This window comes from Ambystoma mexicanum, chromosome 13 (assembly GCF_040938575.1).
Source record: "Ambystoma mexicanum isolate Mex_15411 chromosome 13, UKY_AmexF1_1, whole genome shotgun sequence".
In the NCBI taxonomy this organism is placed as follows: domain Eukaryota; kingdom Metazoa; phylum Chordata; class Amphibia; order Caudata; family Ambystomatidae; genus Ambystoma; species Ambystoma mexicanum.
In genome coordinates, this window is record NC_090938.1 from 34,664,184 (window position 1) to 34,689,668 (window position 25,485).

General features: G+C 55.2%; 1 protein-coding gene across 1 annotated transcript in view; it reads right to left on the reverse strand.

Moving 5' to 3' along the window:
• The window catches only part of REN (renin), a 103,766-nt gene that overhangs the window by 42,620 nt on the left and 35,661 nt on the right, over window positions 1–25,485 (reverse strand). Inside the window, exon 2 of the mRNA XM_069633106.1 lies at window positions 12,656–12,809. Coding sequence (XP_069489207.1) covers window positions 12,656–12,809 — 154 coding nt within the window. The remainder of the gene's footprint in view (window positions 1–12,655; window positions 12,810–25,485) is intronic.

Here is a 25,485-nt window from a genome sequence, read left to right on the forward strand (position 1 = left end):
CAACAGGCCGAGTGATCGGGAGTTCAGCAAGCTGGAGACCAGCAGGGTGAGCAATGGTCAATCAACAGGGCGAGTGATCAGGAGTTCAGCAAGCTGGAGACCAGCAGAGCGAGCAGTGGTCAAGCAACAGGGCAAGTGATCGGGAGTTCAGCAAGCTGGAGAGCAGCAGGGCGAGCAGTGGTGAAGCAACAGGGAGAGTGATCAGGAGTTCAGCAAGCTGGAGACCAGCGGGGCGAGCAATGGCCAAGCAACAGGGAGAGTGTCGGGAGTTCGGCAAGCTGGAGACCAGCAGGGTGAGCTATGGTCAAACAACAGGGTGAGTGATCGGGAGTTCATCAAGCTGGAGACCAACATGGCGAGCAGTGGTCAAGCAACAGGGGGAGTGATCGCGAGTCCAGCAAGCTGGAGACCAGCAGGGTGAGCAATGGTCAAGGAACATGGCAAGTGTTCAGCAAGCTGGAGACCAGCCGGGTGAGCAATGGTCAAGCACCAGGCCGAGTGAACGGGAGTTCAGCAAGCTGGAGACCAGCAGGGCGAGCAATGGTCAAGCAACAGGGTGAGTGAATGGAAGTTCAGCAAGCTGGCGACCAGTGGGCGAGCAATGGTCAAGCACCAGGCTGAGTGATCGGGAGTTCAGCAAACTGGAGACCAGCAGGGTGAGCAATGGTCAAGCAACAGGGCGAGTGATCGGGAGTTCAGCAGGCTGGAGACCAGCAGGTTGAGCAATGGTCAAACAACAGGGTGAGTGATCGGGAGTTCAGCAAGCTAGAGACCAGTGGGGTGAGCAGTGGTCAAGCAACAGGGGGAGGGATCGGGAGTTCAGCAAGCTGGAGACCAGCAGGGTGAGCAATGGTCAAGCACCAGGCCAAGTGATCGGGAGTTCAGCAAGCTGGAGACCAGCAGGGTAAGCAATGGTCAAGCAACAGGCCGAGTGATGGGGAGTTCAGCAACCTGAAGACCAGCGGGGTGAGAAATGGTCAAGCACCAGGCCGAGTGATCGGGAGTTCAGCAAGCTGGAGACCAGCAGAGTGAGCAATGGTCAAGCAACAGGCCGAGTGATGGGGAGTTCAGCAAGCTGGAGACCAGCGGGGTGAGCAATGGTCAAGCACCAGGCCGAGTGATCGGGAGTTCAGCAAGCTGGAGACCAGCAGGGTAAGCAATGGTCAAGCAACAGGCCGAGTGATGGGGAGTTCAGCAAGCTGAAGACCAGCGGGGTGAGAAATGGTCAAGCACCAGGCCGAGTGATCGGGAGTTCAGCAAGCTGGAGACCAGCAGAGTGAGCAATGGTCAAGCAACAGGCCGAGTGATGGGGAGTTCAGCAAGCTGGACACCAGCAGGGCGAGCAATGGTCAAGCAACAGGGTGAGTGAACGGAAGTTCAGCAAGCTGGCGACCAGCGGGCGAGCAATGGACAAGCACCAGGCTGAGTGATCTGGAGTTCAGCAAACTGGAGACCAGCAGGGTGAGCAATGGTCAAGCAACAGGGCGAGTGATCGGGAGTTCAGCAAGCTGGAGAAAAGCAGGGTGAGCAATGGTCAAGCACCAGGCGGAGTGATCGGGAGTTCAGCAGGGTGAGCAATGGTCAAGCAACAGGGCGAGTGATCGGGAGTTCAGAAAGCTGGAGACGGGCGGGGTGGGCAATGGTCAAGCAACAGGGCGAATGATCGGGAGTTCCGCAAGCTGGAGACCAGCGCAGTGAGCAATGGTTAAGCAACAGGCCGAGAGATCGGGAGTTCAGCAAGCTGGAGACCAGCAGGGCTAGCAGTAGTCAAGCAACAGGGCGAGTAATCGGGAGTTCAGCAAGCTGGAGAACAGCTGGGGGAGCAATGGTCAAGCAATAGGGTGAGTGATCGGGAGTTCAGCAAGCTGGAGTCCAGCAGGGTGAGCAATGGTCAAGCACCAGGCCGAATGATCGGGAGTTCATCTAGCTGGAGACCAGCAGGGTGAGCAATTTTCAAGCACTAGGGCGAGTGATGGGAAGGTCAGCAAGCTGCAGACCAGCAGGGTGAGCAATGGTCAAGCACAGGCCGAGTGATCGGGAGTTCAGCAAGCTGGAGACCAGCAGGATGAGCAATGGTCAAGCAACAGGGCGAGTGATGGGGAGTTCAGCAACCTGGAGACCAGCGGGGTGAGCAATGGTCAAGCAACAGGGTGAGTGATCAGGAGTTCAGCGGCTAGAGACCAGCGGGGTGAGCAATGGTCAAGCAACAGGGCGAGTGATCGGGAGTTCAGCAAGCTGGAGACCAGCAGGGTGAGCAATGGTCAAGCACCAGGCCGAGTGATCAGGAGTTCAGCAAGCTGGAGACCAGCCGGGTGAGCAATGGTCAAGCACCAGGCCGAGTGATCGGGAATTCAGCAAGCTAGAGACCAGTAGGTTGAGCAATGGTCAAGCAACAGGCTGAGTGACCTTGAGTTCAGCAAGCTGGAGACCAGCAGGGTGGGCAATGGTCAAGCAACAGGGGGAGTGATGGGGAGTTCAGCAAGCTGGAGACCAGCGGGGTGAGCAATGGTCAAGGAACAGGCCGAGTGATCAGGAGTTCAGCAAGCTGGACACCAGTTGGGTGGGCAGTGGTCAAGTAATAGGGCGAGTGATCGGGAGTTCAGCAAGCTGGAGACCTGCAGGGTGAGCAGTGGTCAAGCACCAAGTCGAGTGATGGGGAGTTCAGCAGGCTGGAGACCAGCAGGGTGAGCAATGGTCAAGCAACAGGGTGAGTGATCGGGAGTTCAGCAAGCTGGAGACCAGCAGGGTGAGCAGTGGTCAAGCACCAGGTTGAGTGATCGGGAGTTCAGCAAGCTGGAGACCAGCGGGGTGAGCAATGGTCAAGCACCAGGCTGAGTGATCGGGAGTTCAGCGAGCTGGACACCAGCGGGGTGGGCAGTGGTCAGGTAATAGGGCGAGTGATCGGAAGTTCAGAAAGCTTTCGACAAGCAGGATGAGCAATGGTCAAGCAACCGGGCGAGTGATCAGGAGTTCAGTAAGCTGGAGACCAGCAGGGTGAGCAATGTTCAAGCACCAGGCCAAGTGATCGGGAGTTCAGCAAGCTGGAGACCAGCAGGGTGAGCAATGGTCAAGCAACAGGCCGAGTGATGGGGAGTTCAGCAAGCTGGAGACCAGCGCGGTGAGAAATGGTCAAGCACCAGGCCGAGTGATCGGGAGTTCAGCAAGCTGGAGTCCAGCAGAGTGAGCAATGGTCAAGCAACAGGCCAAGTGATGGGGAGTTCAGCAAGCTGGAGACCAGCGGGGTGAGCAATGGTCAAGCACCAGTTCGAGTGATCGGAACTTCAGCAAGCTGGAGACAAGCAGGGCGAGCAATGGTCAAGCAACAGGGCGAGTGATCGGGAGTTCAGCAGGCTGGAGACCAGCAGGTTGAGCAATGGTCAAGCAACAGGGTGAGTGATCGGGAGTTCAGCAAGCTAGAGACCAGTGGGGTGAGCAGTGGTCAAGCAACAGGGGGAGTGATCGGGAGTTCAGCAAGCTGGAGACAAGCAGGGTGAGCAATGGTCAAGCACCAGGCCAAGTGATCGGGAGTTCAGCAAGCTGGAGACCAGCAGGGTGAGCAATGGTCAAGCAACAGGCCGAATGATGGGGAGTTCAGCAAGCTGGAGACCAGCGGGGTGAGAAATGGTCAAGCACCAGGCCGAGTGATCGGGAGTTCAGCAAGCTGGAGACCAGCAGAGTGAGCAGTGGTCAAGCAACAGGCCGAGTGATGGGGAGTTCAGCAAGCTGGAGACCAGCGGGGTGAGCAATGGTCAAGCACCAGGCCGAGTGATCGGGAGTTCAGCAAGCTGGAGACCAGCAGGGCGAGCAATGGTCAAGCAACAGGGTGAATGAACAGAAGTTCAGCAAGCTGGCGACCAGCGGGCGAGCAATGGTCAAGCACCAGGCTGAGTGATCGGGAGTTCAGCAAACTGGAGACCAGCAGGGTGAGCAATGGTCAAGCAACAGGGCGAGTGATCGGGAGTTCAGCAAGCTGGAGAAAAGCAGGGTGAGCAATGGTCAAGCACCAGGCGGAGTGATCGGGAGTTCAGTAGGCTGAAGACCAGCAGGATGAGCAATGGTCAAGCAACAGGGTGAGTGATCGGGAGTTCAGAAAGCTGGAGACGAGCGGGGTGGGCAATGGTCAAGCAACAGGGCGAATAATCGGGAGTTCAGCAAGCTGGAGACCAGCGGTGTGAGCAATGGTTAAGCAACAGGCCGCGTGATCGGGAGTTCAGCAAGCTGGAGACCAGCAGGGCTAGCAGTAGTCAAGCAACAGGGCGAGTAATCGGGAGTTCAGCAAGCTGGAGAACAGCTGGGGGAGCAATGGTCAAGCAATAGGGCGAGTGATCGGGAGTTCAGCAAGCTGGAGACCAGCAGGGTGAGCAATGGTCAAGCACCAGGCCGAGTGATCGGGAGTTCATCTAGCTGGAGACCAGCAGGGTGAGCAATGGTCAAGCACTAGGGCGAGTGATGGGAAGGTCAGCAAGCTGGAGATCAGCAGTGTGAGCAATGGTCAAGCACAGGCCGAGTGATCGGGAGTTCAGCAAGCTGGAGACCAGCAGGATGAGCAATGGTCAAGCAACAGGGCGAGTGATGGGGAGTTCAGCAAGCTGCAGACCAGCGGGGTGAGCAATGGTCAAGCAACAGGGCTAGTGATCAGGAGTTCAGCAGGCTGGAGACCAGCGGGGTGAGCAATGGTCAAGCACCAGGCCGAATGATGGGGAGTTCAGCAGGCTGGAGGCCAGCGGGGTGAGCAATGGTCAAGCAACAGGGTGAGTGATCAAGAGTTCAGCATGCTAGAGACCAGCGGGGTGAGCAATGGTCAAGCAACAGGGCGAGTGATCGGGAGTTCAGCAAGCTGGAGACCAGCAGGGTGAGCAATGGTCAAGCACCAGGCCGAGTGATCAGGAGTTCAGCAAGCTGGAGACCAGCGGGGTGAGCAATGGTCAAGCACCAGGCCGAATGATTGGGAGTTCAGCAAGCTAGAGACCAGCAGGTTGAGCAATGGTCAAGCAACAGGCTGAGTGACCTTGAGTTCAGCAAGCTGGAGACCAGCGGGGTGGGCAATGGTCAAGCAACAGGGGGAGTGATGGGGAGTTCAGCAAGCTGGAGACCAGCGGGGTGAGCAATGGTCAAGGAACAGGCCGAGTGATCAGGAGTTCAGCAAGCTGGACACCAGTGGGGTGGGCAGTGGTCAAGTAATAGGGCGAGTGATCGGGAGTTCAGCAAGCTGGAGACCAGCAGGGTGAGCAATGGTCAAGCAACAGGGCGCGTGATCAGGAGTTCAGCAAGCTGGAGACCAGCAAGGTGAGCAGTGGAAGTCGAGTGATGGGGAGTTCAGCAGGCTGGAGACCAGCAGGGTGAGCAATGGTCAAGCAACAGGGTGAGTGATCGGTAGTTCAGCAAGCTGGAGACCAGCGGGGTGAGCAGTGGTCAAGCACCAGGCTGCGTGATCGGGAGTTCAGCAAGCTGGAGACCAGCGGGGTGAGCAATGGTCAAGCACCAGGCTGAGTGATCGGGAGTTCAGCAAGCTGGACACCAGCGGGGCGAGCAGTGGTCAGGTAATAGGGCGAGTGATCGGAAGTTCAGAAAGCTTGCGACAAGCAGGATGAGCAATGGTCAAGCAACCGGGTGAGTGATCAGGAGTTCAGTAAGCTGGAGACCAGCGGGGTGAGCAATGGTCAAGCAACAGGCCGAGTGATTGGGAGTTCAGCAAGCTGGAGACCAGCAGGGTGAGCAATGGTCAAGCACCAGGCCAAGTGACCTGGAGTTCAGCAAGCTGGAGACCAGCAGGGCGAGCAGTGGTCAAGCAACATGCTGAGTGATCGGGAGTTCAGCAAGCTGGAGACCAGCAGGATGAGCAGTGGTCAAGCACCAGGGTGAGTGATGGGGAGTTCAGCAAGCTGGAGACCAGCAGTGTGAGCAATGGCCAAGCACCAAGCCGAGTGATCAGGAGTTCAGCAAGCTGGAGACCAGCAGGGTGAGCAATGGCCAAGCACCATGCCGAGGGACCTGGAGTTCAGCAAGCTGGAGACCAGTGGGGTGAGCAATGGCCAAGCACCAGGCCGAGTGACCTGGAGTTCAGCAAGCTGGAGACCAGCGGGGTGAGCAGTGGTCAAGCATCAGGCCGAGTGATCGGGAGTTCAGCAAGCTGCAGACCAGAAGGGTGAGCAATGGTCAAGCACCAGGCCAGGTGACCTGGAGTTCAGCAACCTGGAGACCAGTGGGGTGAGCAATGGCCAAGCACCAGGCCGAGTTACCTGGAGTTCAGCAAGCTGGAGACCAGTGGGGTGAGCAATGGTCAAGCAACCGGGCGAGTGATGGGGAGTTCAGCAAGCTGGAGACCAGCGGGGTGAGCAATGGTCAAGCAACAGGGCAAGTGATGGGGAGTTCAGCAAGCTGGAGACCAGCGGGGTGAGCAATGGTCAAGCACCAGGCCGAGTGATGGGGAGTTCAGAAGGCTGGAGACCAGCGGGGTGAGCAATGGTCAAGCAACAGGGTGAGTTATCCGGAGTTCAGCAAGCTGGAGACCAGAGGGGTTGAGCAATGGTCAAGCAACAGGGCGAGTTATCGGGAGTTCAGCAAGCTGGAGACCAGCAGGGTGAGCAATGGTCAAGCAACAGGGAGAGTGATCGGGAGTTCAGCAAGCTGGAGACCAGCGGGGTGAGCAATGGTCAAGCAACAGGCTGAGTGATCGGGAGTTCAGCAAGCTGGAGACCAGCGGGGTGAGCAATGGTCCAGCAACAAGGCAAGTGATCGGGAATTCAGTAAGCTAGAGACCAGCAGGTTGAGCAATGGTCAAGCAACAGGCCGAGTGATCTTGAGTTCAGCAAGCTGTAGACCAGTGGGGTGAGCAATGGTCAAGCACCAGGCCAAGTGATCGGGAGTTCAGCAAGCTAGAGACCAGCAGGTTGAGCAATGGTCAAGCAACAGGCCGAGTGATCTTGAGTTCAGCAAGCTGGAGACCAGCGGGGTGGGCAATGGTCAAGCAACAGGGCGCGTGATGGGGAGTTCAGCAAGCTGGAGACCAGCGGGGTGAGCAATGGTCAAGGAACAGGCTGAGTGATCAGGAGTTCAGCAATCTGGACACCAGTGGGGTGGGCAGTGGTCAAGTAATAGGGCGAGTGAATGGGAGTTCAGCAAGCTGGAGACCAGCAGGGTGAGCAATGGTCAAGCAACAGGGCGCGTGATCAGGACTTCAGCAAGCTGGAGACCAGCAAGGTGAGCAGTGGTCAAGCACCAAGTCGAGTGATGGGGAGTTCAGCAGGCTGGAGACCAGCAGGGTGAGCAATGGTCAAGCAACAGGGTGAGTGATCGGTAGTTCAGCAAGCTGGAGACCAGCGGGGTGAGCAGTGGTCAAGCACCAGGCTGCGTGATCGGGAGTTCAGCAAGCTGGAGACCAGCGGGGTGAGCAATGGTCAAGCACCAGGCTGAGTGATCGGGAGTTCAGCAAGCTGGACACCAGCGGGGCGGGCAGTGGTCAGGTAATAGGGCGAGTGATCGGAAGTTCAGAAAGCTTGCGACAAGCAGGATGAGCAATGGTCAAGCAACCGGGCGAGTGATCAGGAGTTCAGTAAGCTGGAGACCAGCGGGGTGAGCAATGGTCAAGCAACAGGCCGAGTGATTGGGAGTTCAGCAAGCTGGAGACCAGCAGGGTGAGCAATGGTCAAGCACCAGGCCAAGTGACCTGGAGTTCAGCAAGCTGGAGACCAGCAGGGCGAGCAGTGGTCAAGCAACATGCTGAGTGATCGGGAGTTCAGCAAGCTGGAGACCAGCAGGATGAGCAATGGTCAAGCACCAGGGTGAGTGATGGGGAGTTCAGCAAGCTGGAGACCAGCAGTGTGAGCAATGGCCAAGCACCAAGCCGAGTGATCAGGAGTTCAGCAAGCTGGAGACCAGCAGGGTGAGCAATGGCCAAGCACCAGGCCGAGTGATCAGGAGTTCAGCAAGCTGGAGACCAGCGGGGTGAGCAATGGCCAAGCACCAGGCCGAGTGACCTGGAGTTCAGCAAGCTGGAGACCAGCGGGGTGAGCAGTGGTCAAGCATCAGGCCGAGTGATCGGGAGTTCAGCAAGCTGCAGACCAGAAGGGTGAGCAATGGTCAAGCACCAGGCCAGGTGACCTGGAGTTCAGCAACCTGGAGACCAGTGGGGTGAGCAATGGCCAAGCACCAGGCCGAGTTACCTGGAGTTCAGTTCAGCAAGCTGGAGACCAGTGGGGTGAGCAATGGTCAAGCAACCGGGCGAGTGATGGGGAGTTCAGCAAGCTGGAGACCAGCGGGGTGAGCAATGGTCAAGCAACAGGGCAAGTGATGGGGAGTTCAGCAAGCTGGAGACCAGCGGGGTGAGCAATGGTCAAGCACCAGGCCGAGTGATGGGGAGTTCAGAAGGCTGGAGACCAGCGGGGTGAGCAATGGTCAAGCAACAGGGTGAGTTATCCGGAGTTCAGCAAGCTGGAGACCAGAGGGGTTGAGCAATGGTCAAGCAACAGGGCGAGTTATCGGGAGTTCAGCAAGCTGGAGACCAGCAGGGTAAGCAATGGTCAAGCAACAGGGAGAGTGATCGGGAGTTCAGCAAGCGCGAGACCAGCGGGGTGAGCAATGGTCAAGCAACAGGCTGAGTGATCGGGAGTTCAGCAAGCTGGAGACCAGCGGGGTGAGCAATGGTCCAGCAACAGGGCAAGTGATCGGGAATTCAGTAAGCTAGAGACCAGCAGGTTGAGCAATGGTCAAGCAACAGGCCGAGTGATCTTGAGTTCAGCAAGCTGTAGACCAGTGGGGTGAGCAATGGTCAAGCACCAGGCCAAGTGATCGGGAGTTCAGCAAGCTAGAGACCAGCAGGTTGAGCAATGGTCAAGCAACAGGCCGAGTGATCTTGAGTTCAGCAAGCTGGAGACCAGCGGGGTGGGCAATGGTCAAGCAACAGGGCGCGTGATGGGGAGTTCAGCAAGCTGGAGACCAGCGGGGTGAGCAATGGTCAAGGAACAGGCCGAGTGATCAGGAGTTCAGCAAGCTGGACACCAGTGGGGTGGGCAGTGGTCAAGTAATAGGGCGAGTGAATGGGAGTTCAGCAAGCTGGAGACCAGCAGGGTGAGCAATGGTCAAGCAACAGGGCGCGTGATCAGGAGTTCAGCAAGCTGGAGACCAGCAAGGTGAGCAGTGGTCAAGCACCAGGCCGAGTGATGGGGAGTTCAGCAGGCTGGAGACCAGCAGGGTGAGCAATGGTCAAGCAACAGGGTTAGTGATCGGGAGTTCAGCAAGCTGGAGACCAGCGGGGTGAGCAATGGTCAAGCACCAGGCCGAGTGATGGGGAGTTCAGCAAGCTGGAGACCAGTAGGGTAAGCAATGGTCAAGGAACAGGCCGAGTGATCAGGAGTTCAGCAAGCTGGACACCAGCGGGGTGGGCAGTGGTCAGGTAATAGGGCGAGTGATCGGAGGTTCAGCAAGCTGGCGACCAGCAGGATGAGCAATGGTCAAGCAGCAGGGTGAGTGATCAGGATTTCAGTAAGCTGTAGACCAGCGGGGTGAGCAATGGTCAAGCAACAGGCCAAGTGATGGGAAGTTCAGCAGGCTGGAGACCAGCAGGGTGAGCAATGGTCAAGCAACAGGGCGAGTGATGTGGAGTTCAGCAGGCTGGAGACCAGCAGGGTGAGCAATGGTCAAGCAACAGGGCGAGTGATGTGGAGTTCAGCAGGCTGGAGACCAGCAGGGTGAGCAATGGTCAAGCAACAGGCCGAGTGACCTGGAGTTCAGCAAGCTGGAGACCAGCAGGGCGAACAGTGGTCAAGCAACAGGGTGAGTGATCGGGAGTTCAGCAAGCTAGAGACCAGCAGGTTGAGCAATGGTCAAGCAACAGGGCGAGTGATGGGGAGTTCTGCAAGCTGGAGACCAGCGGGGTGAGCAATGGTCAAGCACCAGGCCGAGTGATCGGGAGTTCAGCAAGCTGGAGACCAGCAGGATGAGCAATGGTCAAGCAACAGGGCGAGTGATGGCGAGTTCAGCAAGCTGGAGACCAGCAGGATGAGCAATGGTCAAGCAACAGGGTGAGTGATCGGGAGTTCTGCAGGCTGGAGACCAGCAGGGTGAGCAATGGTCAAGCACCAGGGCGAGAGATGGGGAGTTCAGCAAGCTGGAGACCAGCGGGGTGAGCAGTGGTCAAGCACCAGGCCGAGTGATCGGGAGTTCAGGAAGCTGCAGACCAGCAGGGTGAGCAATGGTCAAGCACCAGGCCAAGTGACCTGGAGTTCAGCAAGCTGGAGACCTGTGGGGTGAGAAATGGCCAAGCACCAGGCCGAGTGACCTGGAGTCAGCAAGCTGGAGACCAGTGGGGTGAGCAATGGTCAAGCAACAGGGCGAGTGATGGGGAGTTCAGCAAGCTGGAAACCAGCAGGGTGAGCAATGGCCAAGCACCAGGCCTAGTGATCAGGAGTTCAGCAAGCTGGAGACCAGCGGGGTGAGCAATGGCCAAGCACCTGGCCGAGTGATCAGGAGTTCAGCAAGCTGGATACCAGCGGGGTGAGCAATGGCCAAGCACCAGGCCGTGTGACCTTGAGTTCAGCAAGCTGGAGACCAGCGGGGTGAGCAATGGCCAATCACCTGGCCGAGTGACCTGGAGTTCAGCAAGCTGGAGACCAGCGGGGTGAGCAATGGCCAAGCACAAGGCCGAGTGACCTGGAGTTCAGCAAGCTGGAGACCAGCGGGGTGAGCAATGGCCAAGCAACAGGGCGAGTGATCGGGAGTTCAGCAAGCTGGAGACCAGCAGGGTGAGCAATGGTCAAGCACCAGGTCGAGTGATGGGGACTTCAGCAGGCTGAAGACCAGCAGGGTGAGCAATGGTCAAGCAACAGGGTGAGTGATGGGGAGTTCAGCAAGCTGGAGACCAGCAGGGTGAGCAATGGCCAAGCACCAGGCCGAGTGATCAGGAGTTCAGCAAGCTGGAGACCAGCGGGGTGAGAAATGGCCAAGCACCAGGCCGAGTGACCTGGAGTCAGCAAGCTGGAGACCAGTGGGGTGAGCAATGGTCAAGCAACAGGGCGAGTGATGGGGAGTTCAGCAAGCTGGAAACCAGCAGGGTGAGCAATGGCCAAGCACCAGGCCGAGTGATCAGGAGTTCAGCAAGCTGGAGACCAGCGGGGTGAGCAATGGCCAAGCACCTGGCCGAGTGATCAGGAGTTCAGCAAGCTGGATACCAGCGGGGTGAGCAATGGCCAAGCACCAGGCCGTTTGACCTTGAGTTCAGCAAGCTGGAGACCAGCGGGGTGAGCAATGGCCAATCACCAGGCCGAGTGACCTGGAGTTCAGCAAGCTGGAGACCAGCGTGGTGTGCAATGGCCAAGCACCTGGCCGAGTGATCAGGAGTTCAGCAAGCTGGAGACCAGCGGGGTGAGCAATGGCCAAGCAACAGGGCGAGTGATCGGGAGTTCAGCAGGCTGGAGACCAGCAGGTTGAGCAATGGTCAAACAACAGGGTGAGTGATCGGGAGTTCAGCAAGCTAGAGACCAGTGGGGTGAGCAGTGGTCAAGCAACAGGGCGAGTGATCGGGAGTTCAGCAAGCTGGATACCAGCGGGGTGAGCAATGGCCAAGCACCAGGCCGAGTGATGGGGAGTTCTGCAAGCTGGAGACCAGCAGGGTGAGCAATGGTCAAGCAACAGGGTGAGTGATGGGGAGTTCTGCAAGCTGGAGACCAGCAGTGTGAGCAATGGCCAAGCACCAAGCCGAGTGATCAGGAGTTCAGCAAGCTGGAGACCAGCGGGGTGAGCAATGGCCAAGCACCAGGCCGAGTGATCAGGAGTTCAGCAAGCTGGAGACCAGCGGGGTGAGCAATGGCCAAGCACCAGGCCGAGTGATCAGGAGTTCAGCAAGCTGGAGACCAGCGGGGTGAGCAATGGCCAAGCACCAGGCCGAGTGATCAGGAGTTCAGCAGGCTGGAGACCAGCAGGATGTGCCAACAGGATGAGTAGCCTGGTGGGCCATGGAGGGAGCAGTGGCGAGTGTGGCTGGGCGAGGAAAGACCCGCGTGTAGGGCCCTCCTGCCAAATTAAAAAGCGTATTTGGTATAGCCATGGAGGTCGGGGAAGGGGCAGTGCGGTATCCAGTGATGTAATTAATAAGGTCACTAAAGGGTTTGGGGGGGGGGTGGCAGACTCTGGGGATCGGGTCTTGTAGTGCGTCGTGAAATGAAGGAAAGAACCCACCCCCCCACCCCCTTCCCACCCCAGCCAATCCCTTCACAAGTGAAATCCCAGCTCAGCTGTAGGATGGGCACTAACCAGAATGTGCTGGGACCAAGGCTATAGTCTAACCCAGGAGCCTTCTCAGTGGCAAGGCCTGGGTCGAGGTGAGGCGCCACGGACTCCACCCTAACCCTGCCAGCCTTTCAGAGGTTGGGGCTTTGCTGGGCCTGACGTGTGGCCGACTGTGGCCCGGCCCTGTGGCCTTTCACAGGCACTCGTCGGGCCAAGCCTGGAATGAAACTTTTAAAGGCAATGCACTTTCAGGGCCTGGCACGAGGCCGACTCTGCCAGAGTCGTATCGCGATGCCAGAGTCTGTCTTGACATCTAATGTCTGACAGGCATCGACATGACCCGTGACCTTATCTGACCCTGACATGTAGACTGCCTCCTTCCCAGTCCATCTGCCCCCCACCTTTCCGCCCCCGTACCCCCATGCCCACTCACATCCAGATAGTTGGTAAGCACGGTGGGCGCTGTGCGGTTGCGCGCAGACACCCCTCCAGACCGCTGCAGCTTCAGTTCAGGAAAGATGTCGGAGACCTTCACGCCCATCTCGCGGAGGGTCTGCCGGATGGAGGGCATGTCCTTCAGAGGGATCCTGGAGTGGAAAAGGAGGGGGGACGGAGAGAACAGTCAGGAGCAGCAACAGAGAGTAGCAAGCAGACTGGGTACATAGGGGGTGTGATAGCAGCTGTCTACCCACTCAGCTGCCAATCTGGAGGCAGGCATCTGTTCAAACCTTTGTAAACCCTGGGGTTTGCCACATTCCAGTTTTCCTGAGCAACTTCTGGGTCTGTCACTTAGATATTGATTGATATTGATATTTTACTTCTATCGTGCTTGTACACAAGTGTTTCAGAGCGTGACAAGGCAAGGGAGGGGAACAGGGGAGAACAAAACAGCGATCTTACTGGGCCCTGTGACATTGAGAACGCGCAAGTGCATGGGAGAGGGGGGGAGGGGAAAAGTGCATGGAAGGGGAGAAGTGGAAAGTGTGAAGCAGAGGAGAAACAGATAAATAACAATAAATAAATAATACAAGCAACAAACAGTGGTAGTGCAACCAGCAATTGGCAAGTGCTGGGTTTAAGGCAGCAGACAGGGTAGGTCTGATAAGTGCATGGAGAAAAAGGGGGGCTGTATGGGTACAGATACAGACCCCAGTGCAAGGGGTGGCCCAGAGGCAGTGCGGGAGGGTGGCAGGGTGAGCAGGTACCTGGGCCCGGAGGATAGAGGGTGGCCAGGTGCACAATGCCATGAGAAGAAACAAATGAACAGGGGAGAAGGGGGGCAAAGGCAGAGGCAAAGAGGAAGGTCTTGAGGTGCGAGGATGGTTCTCCTCAGATACATGCAGCCTTGGTTCCGCAGCACCACTTCCAAGCAGGCAGTAGCAATGCCCATACGTGGCGACATGTGTGTGGCATTCCCTCGCATAAGGACAAAGCATACACTATGGCCTTGGTACTGGATTACGAATAGAAAATCATAGTAGGGGCACAGCAGACTGCATATCCCCCCAAACCTCCCACCCCCGAAAGTTATTGCCACCAGCCAGTCGAGCACATAGACGTAACTGTGCACGCGTGGTTATTTGCACAGTGAAAGGGCGCCTCTGAGGCGCAGTGACCCTGTAAGGCTTGGGGCATCTCGGGGTCACCTCACCAAGTCACCGGCTACAGGGTCATTCTGGAACAGTCAGTAAAGCAGTCAAGGAAAACCCACACAAAAACTGCAAGGCTGACTCACGCCCTCGCCACAGGTAGGGTTTATAACTTTCCTCCTCGCAAACACACGCACAGTCTCTGCTGCACACGGCACCCCTTTAAACAAAGTGTTGCTTGCACGCCCCCATCGGGGACCTTTCCCTGCAAGCACGAGATTTAGCACCAAGACTTCCAACCATCCCTGATCCGTGTGCCATGCACTGTCACTTACAATAGATAGGGGGCAGCATACGCTATGGTTCTCGGTGTACAGGTGGCACTGGCATGCGGCCCATTCTGCTGTCAGACCAGACACCCCCAATTAAGAATGAAGAATTTAACCAAAGCATACCTTGAAAATAAAGTGACTAAAGAGCAGCAGTAATAATTCTGCAGATGGCGGGGCTACTACTTTGCAATGCCCAAGAAGATGGCACGCCGGGCATGCGTGGAGGAAGCGGACTGAGGCCCGGTGCCAATTAGCACCCACCGGCTAGCTCTGCTGCATGAGCTATCAACGGGAACCACTGGGTGGCAGCAAATACCCACTTGGAAACTCAGGGCTCCGTATCACCACGTGTGACCGCAAAATCCAGCCTGGGAGCTCTGCGACAGGGGCTGACAATCCCAATCATGCGTTACCATGTTTCACCACTAGATGACACCATACAACCGCCTTAAAACCCTTCATCACGTTCCCCCTCTTATAGCGCAGCGTGGCAGCAGACGCCTACTGAATAAACTCAGAAACGTACCTGCCACTTACTACCACGTGGTGGCTGCACGCATCCACCCGAGAACTCGACTCCATGCGCGTTTATATCAACCTGGAGGCAGCACTCACATGGACAAGCGTGACAGCGGTATGTCCCTCAATGAGCAGACCGTCCTCTGCGTGGACCAAGTCCTAGCTTGGGCCGACTACCTCAGTCCAACGGGGTATCTGCCGACACTCACCAAGCATAATTCAAAGCATACCGTGCCCAAGGAGTCCTCACCACACACCAGCCTACAACTGGTTCTCCAACCCGTCCCTTGCATGCTCAGCCCTTTGGGGGACACTAAATCCAGACAGCACCCACTCAGTGACCGCAGCTCACACCTTGCCGCACGCACTACACCCCCTCCGACTACTCTCTCCCCCCTTCCAAAACACAGCGCATTGCCCGTCTTAAATATCGTGCTAATCACCAGGTGCAGTTTCTCTCTGCGCAATCTACACCCAACATCACCAAACTTATCAACGACACCCAGGCTCTGCTGACCCCTGAGCCTCAGGTCCCCCGCCCACTAAAAATGCACATGACTCAACACCAGGTCCTTCTTGACGCGTGCACACGACATCCCCAATCTGATCACCTCCAATAACCTGGACCTCCTCGCGCTGCCAGAAAATTGCCTCACACCTACCTCCGGGCCGGCGCTCTCCATAGCTGTCCCGAATGGCTATGCCCTTCTGCGCTCCGACAGGACCCTGACAAAAGTGGGTGGTGTAGCCCTTCTCTACGAAGACACTATCCCCCCACACTCTCTCAATGCTGCCCCACTCCCTAACTGCAAATCGATTTCAGCAAAAATGATATGCACGTCCACCACCTTCCATCACGTTCCACCTTATCTACCAGTCTCCGGGCCCGCTGACCACCTTCCAAGACAACCTCTCCCAACTTGCCTCAAATAACCTCACACTGAGCACCCAACTCCTAATCTTGGGTGACTTCAACCTTGGATGGATACAAAGACCCACTGGACACAGAGGCCGTCGCCCTGGCGAGGGCCATGGCAGCCCTAGACTTCACGCAACTGGTCACTGACCCCACACCTGCCCATGTCCGCATCCTAGACTGGATCACAAAAGTAACACCGCCATCTCATCCAATCTCCCTTGCCCATGGTCTGACCATAACACCAATACCTTGACCATCCCCGCCCTTAGTCAACACAGACCGCTACGCTCTCATGCTACTAGCACGCCCGACAACATTATGGTGCGGAACACCCACAACCTCAATAGCGTGTGCATTACCCGGCTCCTCAAGCACCCCCTCCCGCACTCTGAAGATACTGCTTCCCCGGTAGAACACTACAACAACTTGCTTAGCAACATCTCAGACCTCCTGGCCCCCTCAATGCCCAGAAACCAAACAATTCTCATCACCTCAATGCTGGTTCACCCCAGAGCTGAGGGACACCGTGCAACCAAAAAAAATAAAAAAAAAGAGCATCGTCCAGCTCTAGTAAACTGACATCCTTTGAGAGCTGGAGACCCCTTCAGTCCCTCCCACCACCATCCTCAAAGACAATTCCTGGTGTAATACCATCCAAGATACCCATGCCAACAAAATGTCACTACTGCAAGAGAGGATCGCAGCCAAATGGTCCAGTATCCTGGCAGCTGCGCCTCTCATTGCACTACTTGACGAATTCAGAAATATTCCACCCTTTGACTTTCAACCTACCTGCCCCCCCCCCACTCTTGGCAACATCCTCAAAGGCCTTAAACCCTCTCAGTATAAAGGTGACACCCGCCCATCCTCCATCATAAAAGACTGTGCTGAACCTCTCCCCCTCTCATCGCAGCCATAATCAACTCTTCCTTGGTCTCTTGCTCCGTCCCGCCAGCCCTTAAAGAATCTTGGATCTCCCCAATTCCCAACCAACTACCGAACCATCACCACAGTCCCATTCCTTCTAAAAATCATCGATAGGGTCACCTACCTACAGATCCAGGAATTCCTAGAATGCAATCACATTCTGGGTATTCGGCAATCAGGGTTCCGCACTAAGCACTCAAGAATCAGCTAGACGACGCTAATGACCAAGGCAACCTCTCTCTTCTCCTACTTCTGGACCTCTCCGCTGTCTTTGACTTGGTTGACCACAAAACGCCCTGCCACCAACTCACCTCGGCAGCCTACTTTTTCACGAATGCGGCTAACTGGATCGCCTCCTTCCTAGAGACAGAACCTCTTAGGTCTTTGCAGGCGAAGTCTCTGCGTACCCCACCCCAATATCCTGTGGTGCACCACAAGGCTCCTGTGTTTCCCCCACCCTATTCAATATATACACAAAACCCCTTTTTGACCATCTCAACCCGCTAGACAGCTCCTACACCAACTATACCGATAACACGCAGACCCTCATCCCGCTCTTAGGCAACCACACTCAGGACACGCTCAGGATGAACTCAATCTACAAAACCATCCAAACTTGGATGGCCACACACAGCTTCTCATTGGCCCTCCATCGTGCCTAACTGAGCCCCACCAGGTGTACAAAGCATTCACCATCGATGGTTACAACATCCCCATTGCCACCGCAGTAAAAACTGTGGCGTCTACTTGGACTCCTCCCTCAGCATGATCCGTCAGGTTAATCATATTCCCTCTACTTCGGGATATGCCACAAAGCTCATCACCTGTGCACCAAAAACCCGGCTCAAAGTTGCACGTGCCCTACCTGCTCAAAACATGAATATTGCAACTCACTGCTCAGGGGCACCGCCATCAAAAACCTGGACAAGCTTCAAACACTACAGAAGAATGCACTGCGTGCGGCTCTAGACATCGGGAGGCGTGATCACATCACAGATGCAAGAAAAGCCGCCCCCTGGCTCCCAGTAAAGGACAGAATTAACTTCACGATCCTCTCTTTCATGCATCAATGTGCCCCCACAACGCCCCGTCTTACCTTGCAAAATATATTAAAGTAATGCCCCAGAAAGGCCGTTGAGATCAGCCTACAAACATTGTCTCGCCACCCCAGATTCAACTGCCAGCGAGCAGGGTATCCAGCTTCCCAGTCCATTCCTCCACCCTCTGCAATAAGCTCCCCACTCACCTGCGAGACAAACCATAATTCAACAGGATCAAATTCAAGACCCTCTGCATCATCCACAAGGCTTTCTGGGGTCTGGGACCACACTGTCTCCAACTTTCTCTCCCTAAATCCTTCCCTGCTAGAGCCCTACGCTCCGCTAACTCCAACTCTCTGCTTATCAAACACTTCTCCAAGCAAAGAGTGGAGAGCCAGTTCTCTCTCTTCGGCTGGCGCGGCTCTTTGGAACAGCCTCCCTGCCTCTCTCAGACTTGAGACGGTCCTCCTTAAGTTCTGGAAGCTTCTCAAAACTCATCTTTTCTCTACATCTTTCTCTCTTTCCCTTCCCTATTAATCACCCCCCTGCTGCTGAGACTGGCGGCCTGGACCTTCATGAGTCTTACAGGTTACCAGGCCTCTGCCCAATTGACAGCAGCACCCCCCAGCACTGCCCTTTGGGTCTCCCCACCTGGCAACTGCGCATCCCACCCTTGAAATTCCACAGCCCTAGCACTTAGCCCATAGCCTCCTCTCCTGGCACCTCTCGGCACTTCCCTCCCAGGCTCTCACCAGCACTTGCCCATACCTTGCTCCCTTCCCCCTCTCTTCCCTCCCCTAGCTCCTGAACTCCTCTTCACTGCACTTGCACATCCGAATGTCACAAGGCCTAGTAGGGCCAGGATTGTAGGGCCCACTTTGCCTTGTGGCGCCTGGAAACACCATTTTGTTGTATAGGCACCTTACAAATGCTCAATAAAATAAATAAATAAATGAATATATCTTCTGGAAAAGACTCAAATCACACCTCTTTAAGTGACACTCTGCTTTCTCATCTGTTGCACTCCTCCTATGTTTCTATCCTCTGTCTGTATCCCTTTCTGACTGTAACCTGCGCCTAGGTGTCCATGGGCTTGCCACACTGATATAAATGCTTAAATGAATTTTATTTATTTATTTATTTTACTGTGCATTTGCAAGGTGATTATACATCAAATAATTGTTTTTCAAAGTGCCCAATAAATAAATAAAAGAAAAAGAATTCACCACTATATGCCTCCCTTGCCCACTCACCCTCCTTCCTCCCTCTCCTCCTTCTCCCCATTACACCTGAAGAAGATACCAGAGTTGTCCGCTCCATGAAAGTCTCTTCTAAACAGGTTCCCCCCTGCTCATCCAGAACCCTTAAAGGACAACATCGGCTGTCTTGCCCCCTCCACTCCCTGATTTCTGCAATCACTCCTTCACTGCTGGCTCTTTCCACACCTCCTTCAAGTACTCCCTTGTGAGTCCGCTCTTGAAAAAAACTTCAGCAGATTCTACCTCCATCTAGCTACAGCCCTATTTCAATCACCCTCTTCCTGGGGAAACTGCTGGAGAAGCTGGCCTTGCCCCAAGTCAACTCACACACTGAACTTGTTAGTGGTCTCCACGATCTTCAATCTGGATTCCGAGCATCCAGAGCCATGGACACTGCTCTTCTGAACACCCGTGAAGAACTGCTCACATCCCTGGACTCCAACTCCACAGCTCTCCTCATCCTACTTGATCTCCCATCTGCCTTTGACACTGTCAAGCATTCCATCCTCATACAAAGGCTCCATGATGCTCTTGGTATCTTGGAATTGTCGCTGGAATGGCTGACCTCTTTCCTAACTGACCTTTGTTCCAAAGTTATCCTGGGCATCTTCTCGTCTCCTACCTCTTTCTCCACCTGTGGTGTCCCCCAGGGATCTATCCTCTCCCCCTGGCTCTTTAATATCTACCTTGCTCAGCTGGCATGCCTCATCTCCTCCTTCTCCCTCAAGTTCCACTGTTATGCAGACAACACTCAAGTCTTTTTCACACTTCCTGCTCACCCCCTTGCACCTTCCATCATCCCTGACTGCCTGTCTGCCATCCAGGCTTGGTGCACTTCCAACGATCTCTGCCTCAATGCAAGCAAAACTGAGATCCTTCTGATTGGGACCTGTGCTCTCTCCTTCTTCCCTTCTCTATGGCCTCCCACGTTGGTCTCTCCCCCTGCTCCTTCTTCTGAAGCCAGAAAAGTTGGAGTCATCTTTGACCCCTCTCTCTCCTTCCTCCCTCACACTTGGGACTTTGCTCCACTTTCAACTACTCTTCCTTTTCAAAGGAATTCTCCCTTTCTCACTTTCCCCAAAAGCTCAATGTCTCCCGAGCTCTGGTTCTCACTAGGCTTGACTACTGCAACAACCTCCTCCTGAATCTACATTCTTCCTCTCTATGACCCCTCCAGCTAATCCAGAAGACTTATCCTAGGCCTCAAGCCCAGGGACCTCATCTCTCCTGCCCTAAAAAGTCTTCACTGGCTCCTGGTTGGTGCACGGATCAACTGCAAATCCCTCTGCATCATCCACAAGGCTGCCTGGGGCCGGGACCACTCTATCTGCAACTCTCTCTTAAAAAATATTCCCCTTCAAGACCTTGTTGTTCCTCTGGCACCACCACCCTCTGTGTAAAGCGTTTCGCTAAACAGAGAGCAGGAGGGTTGTTTGCTTTCCTCTGCTGGCTCCCTCCTATGGAACAGCCTCCCCCTCCCTCTGCATCTTGAGCAGGACCTTCTTAAGTTCCGAAAGTACCTCAAGACTTTCCTTTTTTCCTCCTTCTTCCCTTCTTCCCATCTCTGCTAAGCTCACAATTGGTGTGATTGGTGTCTTGGACCCTTATGCATCCTCAGGGCCCCTGACCACTCACACCCAATCTCCCCAGCTTCTGTCTACCTCAGCACTTGCCTCGGCATACCCTCCGCACTGCAGACTCGCACTTTTCCATCCAACACGGCTCCTGGCCGCATAGTACTTACCATACTGTGCACTTCATCTGTGGCTCACCCTCGAGCATAGACACCAAGCACCTACCACACTGCCCTCTTCCTTGCTGCACTTGCACGTTCTGAATACTCACAAGGCATAGTAGGTTCGGCCGTCCCTCCCACTCTGTATTTGTTTGTATATTTTATTGTACTACAACCCCATGTTCCCTCCCTGTGGGCCCTTTGAAACATAATGTATTTGCTGTATTAGTGCCTTACAAGCAAGAAAACAAAAAACAAAAAAAAGCAGACACAGCTGAAATCCCTGCCACATGTGCTGCTACTTATAGCCACTGGGTGGCAGCAAAGACTAATTTATGAACTGAGTCACGCATACTGCCGCTTGGGGCGTTGAATCAACTCTCTACTCTGTCCATTGTGATACTTGCCTTCCCTTTACCTCCAAACGTATTCAATTAATGAATATATAGATTTTTTTGGACGTTCTTCAGCGATATCAGTGCCTCGAATTGTATTATAAATATGACCTGCAGCCTTCATAAACTCAGAATAGAACTTTCAGATGTCCTCAGCTAACTATTCCAGCCATCCAATTTCATGCCTCTCCTTGCACGCAGACACTATGGGCCCGATTAATGGATATGTGTCCAGAAATCCCACAAGGGCTGCGTGCCAAGAAGGACACTGCGCGAACCTCCCTGCAGAATGAAACATGCGCACCTGCGTATTCATGGAATTAACAGTGCAAACTAACTGTATTCGCAAGTCGCACCCGGAAAGCCCCTGGCACGCCCACACGCAAAGATAAACAGCCAGAGCAGCTATGCTTGCACGCTCCCCAGGCGTGAATAGATGCATCCTTCAAACAGTGTGTGGGGTCCCCTTAGACAGGCCTGTGACTCGGGGACAATGCGCGGGGTCCCCCGTAACTGTATCCGGCACCCTGACAACATGCATTCAAATAATCATAACTCAGCGATAACTCAGGAAACCTGCATGCAAACCCCTGAAACCAATCCTGCACTCCGCTACACTGCTTATGTGCACACCTAAGTAAGTTTGGAAATACGGTTGCATATGCCCACCCCGTAATCTGACATGCAACCCCACCTCCGCGCTACAAATCTTACGCGCAAGTGTACTTACGCCTGCCTTTGTGTGGCGGATCATATGAGGGACTTGCATGGCCATTTCGCGACCGAGAGGTTGCGCGATCGAATCCATGAATACATCACGTGCCGCACAATTGTGGGCGTGTGAGGGACTGCCTGCAGGCCATTCCTCGGAATGCCCACTTTTTCGCACGTTCTTCCCCATTTTTCATGTTCTGACCCCTTCCCAGCCCTCTGTGCAAGTCATTCCCACGCTCTGCTTGGTGTCTCACGCAAGGCACCTCGGCGGCTCGCACTGACATGCCGAGCCCGCGCAACCTCCACGCAAGTACAGGGAAAGTACAGCGCATTCGATTCCATGAATCGACAAAGGCGGATTTGCACACAGTTGCACGCACAAGTACCTTATTTTACGCACAGATAATTCCATGAATCGAGCCCTATAATTCATGGAATTATTTGCGTGTAAAACAGGGAATTGCATTCCATTCTGCCTGAAAAAAATCCCTGTCTGAAGAATGGGGATTTGCGGGCAGAATGGGAGGCAAATCCCTGTTTTACACGCAAATCCATGAATCCTATGGGGCCACTTTCTTTTTAGTTTAAAAAGAAACATATTTCGGACGTGTTTGCAAGTTCTTATCCTGAGTCGCTATATGTGGTTTTTCACCCTGTAATGATAATGACGTGTTATTTTATATAACACTGTCACCAAAGTGCTGTACATAGAACATATTTGCAGATGGGGAGCAGGTGCAGGTGGATCTTGGTCAACTGGCCTAAGCCCCGCCCACCTGGTGCCTTCCTGTTTGCTGCTCTTTTTCCATATTTAAGCAGCCCTCGAACCTCTTTTCCTTTACAGATGAGGAGCAGGTGCAAGTGGATCTAGGTCACCTGGCCTAAGCCCCGGCCACCTGGTGCCTTCCTGTTTGCTGCTCTTTTCCCCACTTAGCAAGCCCTGCCCACCTGGTGCCTTCCAGGTTGACGCTCTTTTCCCCACTTAGCAAGCCCCGCCCACCTGGTGCCTTCCGGGTTGCCGCTCTTTTCCCCACTTAGAAAGCCCCGCCCACCTGGTGTCTTCCTGGTTGCCTCTCTTTTCCCCACTTATTAAGCCCCGCCCACCTGGTGTCTTCCTGGTTGCCGCTCTTTTCCCCACTTAGTAAGCCCCACCCACATGGTGTCTTCCTGGTTGCCGCTCTTTTCCCCACTTAGTAAGCCCCTCCCACCTGTTGCCTTCCTAGTTTCTGCTCTTTTTCCCTACTGAAGGAGCCCTCCAGCCTCTTTTCCTTTGCAGATGGGGGGGCAGATGCAAGTGGATCTTGGTCACCTGGCCTAAGCACTGCCCACCTGGTGCCTTCCGGGTTGCCGTTCTTTTCCCCACTAAGCAAGCCCCGCCCACCTGGTGTCTTCCTGGTTGCCGCTCTTGTCTCCACTTAGCAAGCCCCGCCCACCTGGTGTCTTCCTGGTTGCCGCTCTTTTCTCCATTTAGCAAGCCCCGCCCACCTGGTCTCTTCCTGGTTGCCGCTCTTTTCTCCATTTAACAAGCCCCGCCCACTTGGTGTCTTCCTGGTTGCTGCTCTTTTCCCAAGCTTAAGGAGCCCTCCAGCTCCTTTTCCTTTGCAGGTGCAAGTGGATTTTGGTCACCTGGCCTAAGCCCCGCCCACCTAGTGCCTTCCTGGTTGCCGCTCTTTTCCCCACTTAGCAAGCCTCACCCACCTGGTGCCTTACTGGTTGCTGCTCTTTTCCCCACTTAGCAAGCCTCACCCACCTGGTGTCTTCCTGGTTGCCGCTCTTGTCCCCACTTAGCAAGCCCCGCCCACCTGGTGTCTTCCTGGTTGCCGCTCTTTTCTCCATTTAGCAAGCCCCGCCCACCTGGTGTCTTCCTGGTTGCCGCTCTTTTCTCCATTTAGCAAGCCCCGCCCACTTGGTGTCTTCCTGGTTGCTGCTCTTTTCCCATGCTTAAGGAGCCCTCCAGCTCCTTTTCCTTTGCAGATGGGGAGCAGGTGCAAGTGGATTTTGGTCACCTGGCCTAAGCCCCGCCCACCTGGTGCCTTCCTGGTTGCCGCTCTTCTCCCCACTTAGCAAGCCTCACCCACCTGGTGCCTTCCTGGTTGCTGCTCTTTTCCCCACTTAGCAAGCCTCACCCACCTGGTGCCTTCCTGGTTGCTGCTCTTTTCCCCATTTAGCAAGCCTCGCCCACCTGGTGCCTTCCTGGTTGCTGCTCTTTTCCCCACTTAGCAAGCCTCGCCCACCTGGTGCCTTCCTGGTTGCTGCTCTTTTCCCCACTTAGCAAGCCCCGCCCACATGGTGCCTTCCTGGTTGCTGCTCTTTTTCCCTACTGAAGGAGCCCTCCAGCCTCTTTTCCTTTGCAGATGGGGAGCAGATGCAAGTGGATCTTGGTCACCTGGCCTAAGCACTGCCCACCTGGTACCTTCCGGGTTGCCGTTCTTTTCCCCACTAAGCAAGCCCCGCCCACCTGGTGTCTTCCTGGTTGCCGCTCTTGTCCCCACTTAGCAAGCCCCGCCCACCTGGTGTCTTCCTGGTTGCTGCTCTTTTCCCCACTTAGCAAGCCTCACCCACCTGGTGCCTTCCTGGTTGCTGCTCTTTTCCCCACTTAGCAAGCCCCGCCCACATGGTGCCTTCCTGGTTCTTGCTGTTTTTCCCTACTGAAGGAGCCCTCCAGCCTCTTTTCCTTTGCAGATGGGGAGCAGATGCAAGTGGATCTTGGTCACCTGGCCTAAGCACTGCCCACCTGGTACCTTCCGGGTTGCTGTTCTTTTCCCCACTAAGCAAGCCCCGCCCACCTGGTGTCTTCCTGGTTGCCGCTCTTGTCCCCACTTAGCAAGCCCCGCCCACCTGGTGTCTTCCTGGTTGCCGCTCTTTTCTCCATTTAGCAAGCCCCGGCCACCTGGTCTCTTCCTGGTTGCCCCTCTTTTCTCCATTTAGCAAGCCCTGCCCACTTGGTGTCTTCCTGGTTGCTGCTCTTTTCCCATGCTTAAGTAGCCCTCCAGCTCCTTTTCCTTTGCAGATGGGGAGCAGGTGCAAGTGGATTTTGGTCACCTGGCCTAAGCCCCGCCCACCTGGTGCCTTCCTGGTTGCCGCTCTTTTCCCCACTTAGCAAGCCTCACCCACCTGGTGCCTTAGTGGTTGCTGCTCTTTTCCCCACTTAGCAAGCCTCACCCACCTGGTGCCTTCCTGGTTGCCGCTCTTGTCCCCACTTAGCAAGCCCCGCCCACCTGGTGTCTTCCTGGTTGCCGCTCTTTTCTCCATTTAGCAAGCCCCGCCCACCTGGTGTCTTCCTGGTTGCCGCTCTTTTCTCCATTTAGCAAGCCCCGCCCACTTGGTGTCTTCCTGGTTGCTGCTCTTTTCCCATGCTTAAGGAGCCCTCCAGCTCCTTTTCCTTTGCAGATGGGGAGCAGATGCAAGTGGATCTTGGTCACCTGGCCTAAGCACTGCCCACCTGGTACCTTCCGGGTTGCAGTTCTTTTCCCCACTAAGCAAGCCCCGCCCACCTGGTGTCTTCCTGGTTGCCGCTCTTGTCCCCACTTAGCAAGCCCCGCCCACCTGGTGTCTTCCTGGTTGCCGCTCTTTTCTCCATTTAGCAAGCCCCGGCCACCTGGTCTCTTCCTGGTTACCGCTCTTTTCTCCATTTAGCAAGCCCCGCCCACTTGGTGTCTTCCTGGTTGCTGCTCTTTTCCCATGCTTAAGTAGCCCTCCAGCTCCTTTTCCTTTGCAGATGGGGAGCAGGTGCAAGTGGATTTTGGTCACCTGGCCTAAGCCCCGCCCACCTGGTGCCTTCCTGGTTGCCGCTCTTTTCCCCACTTAGCAAGCCTCACCCACCTGGTGCCTTAC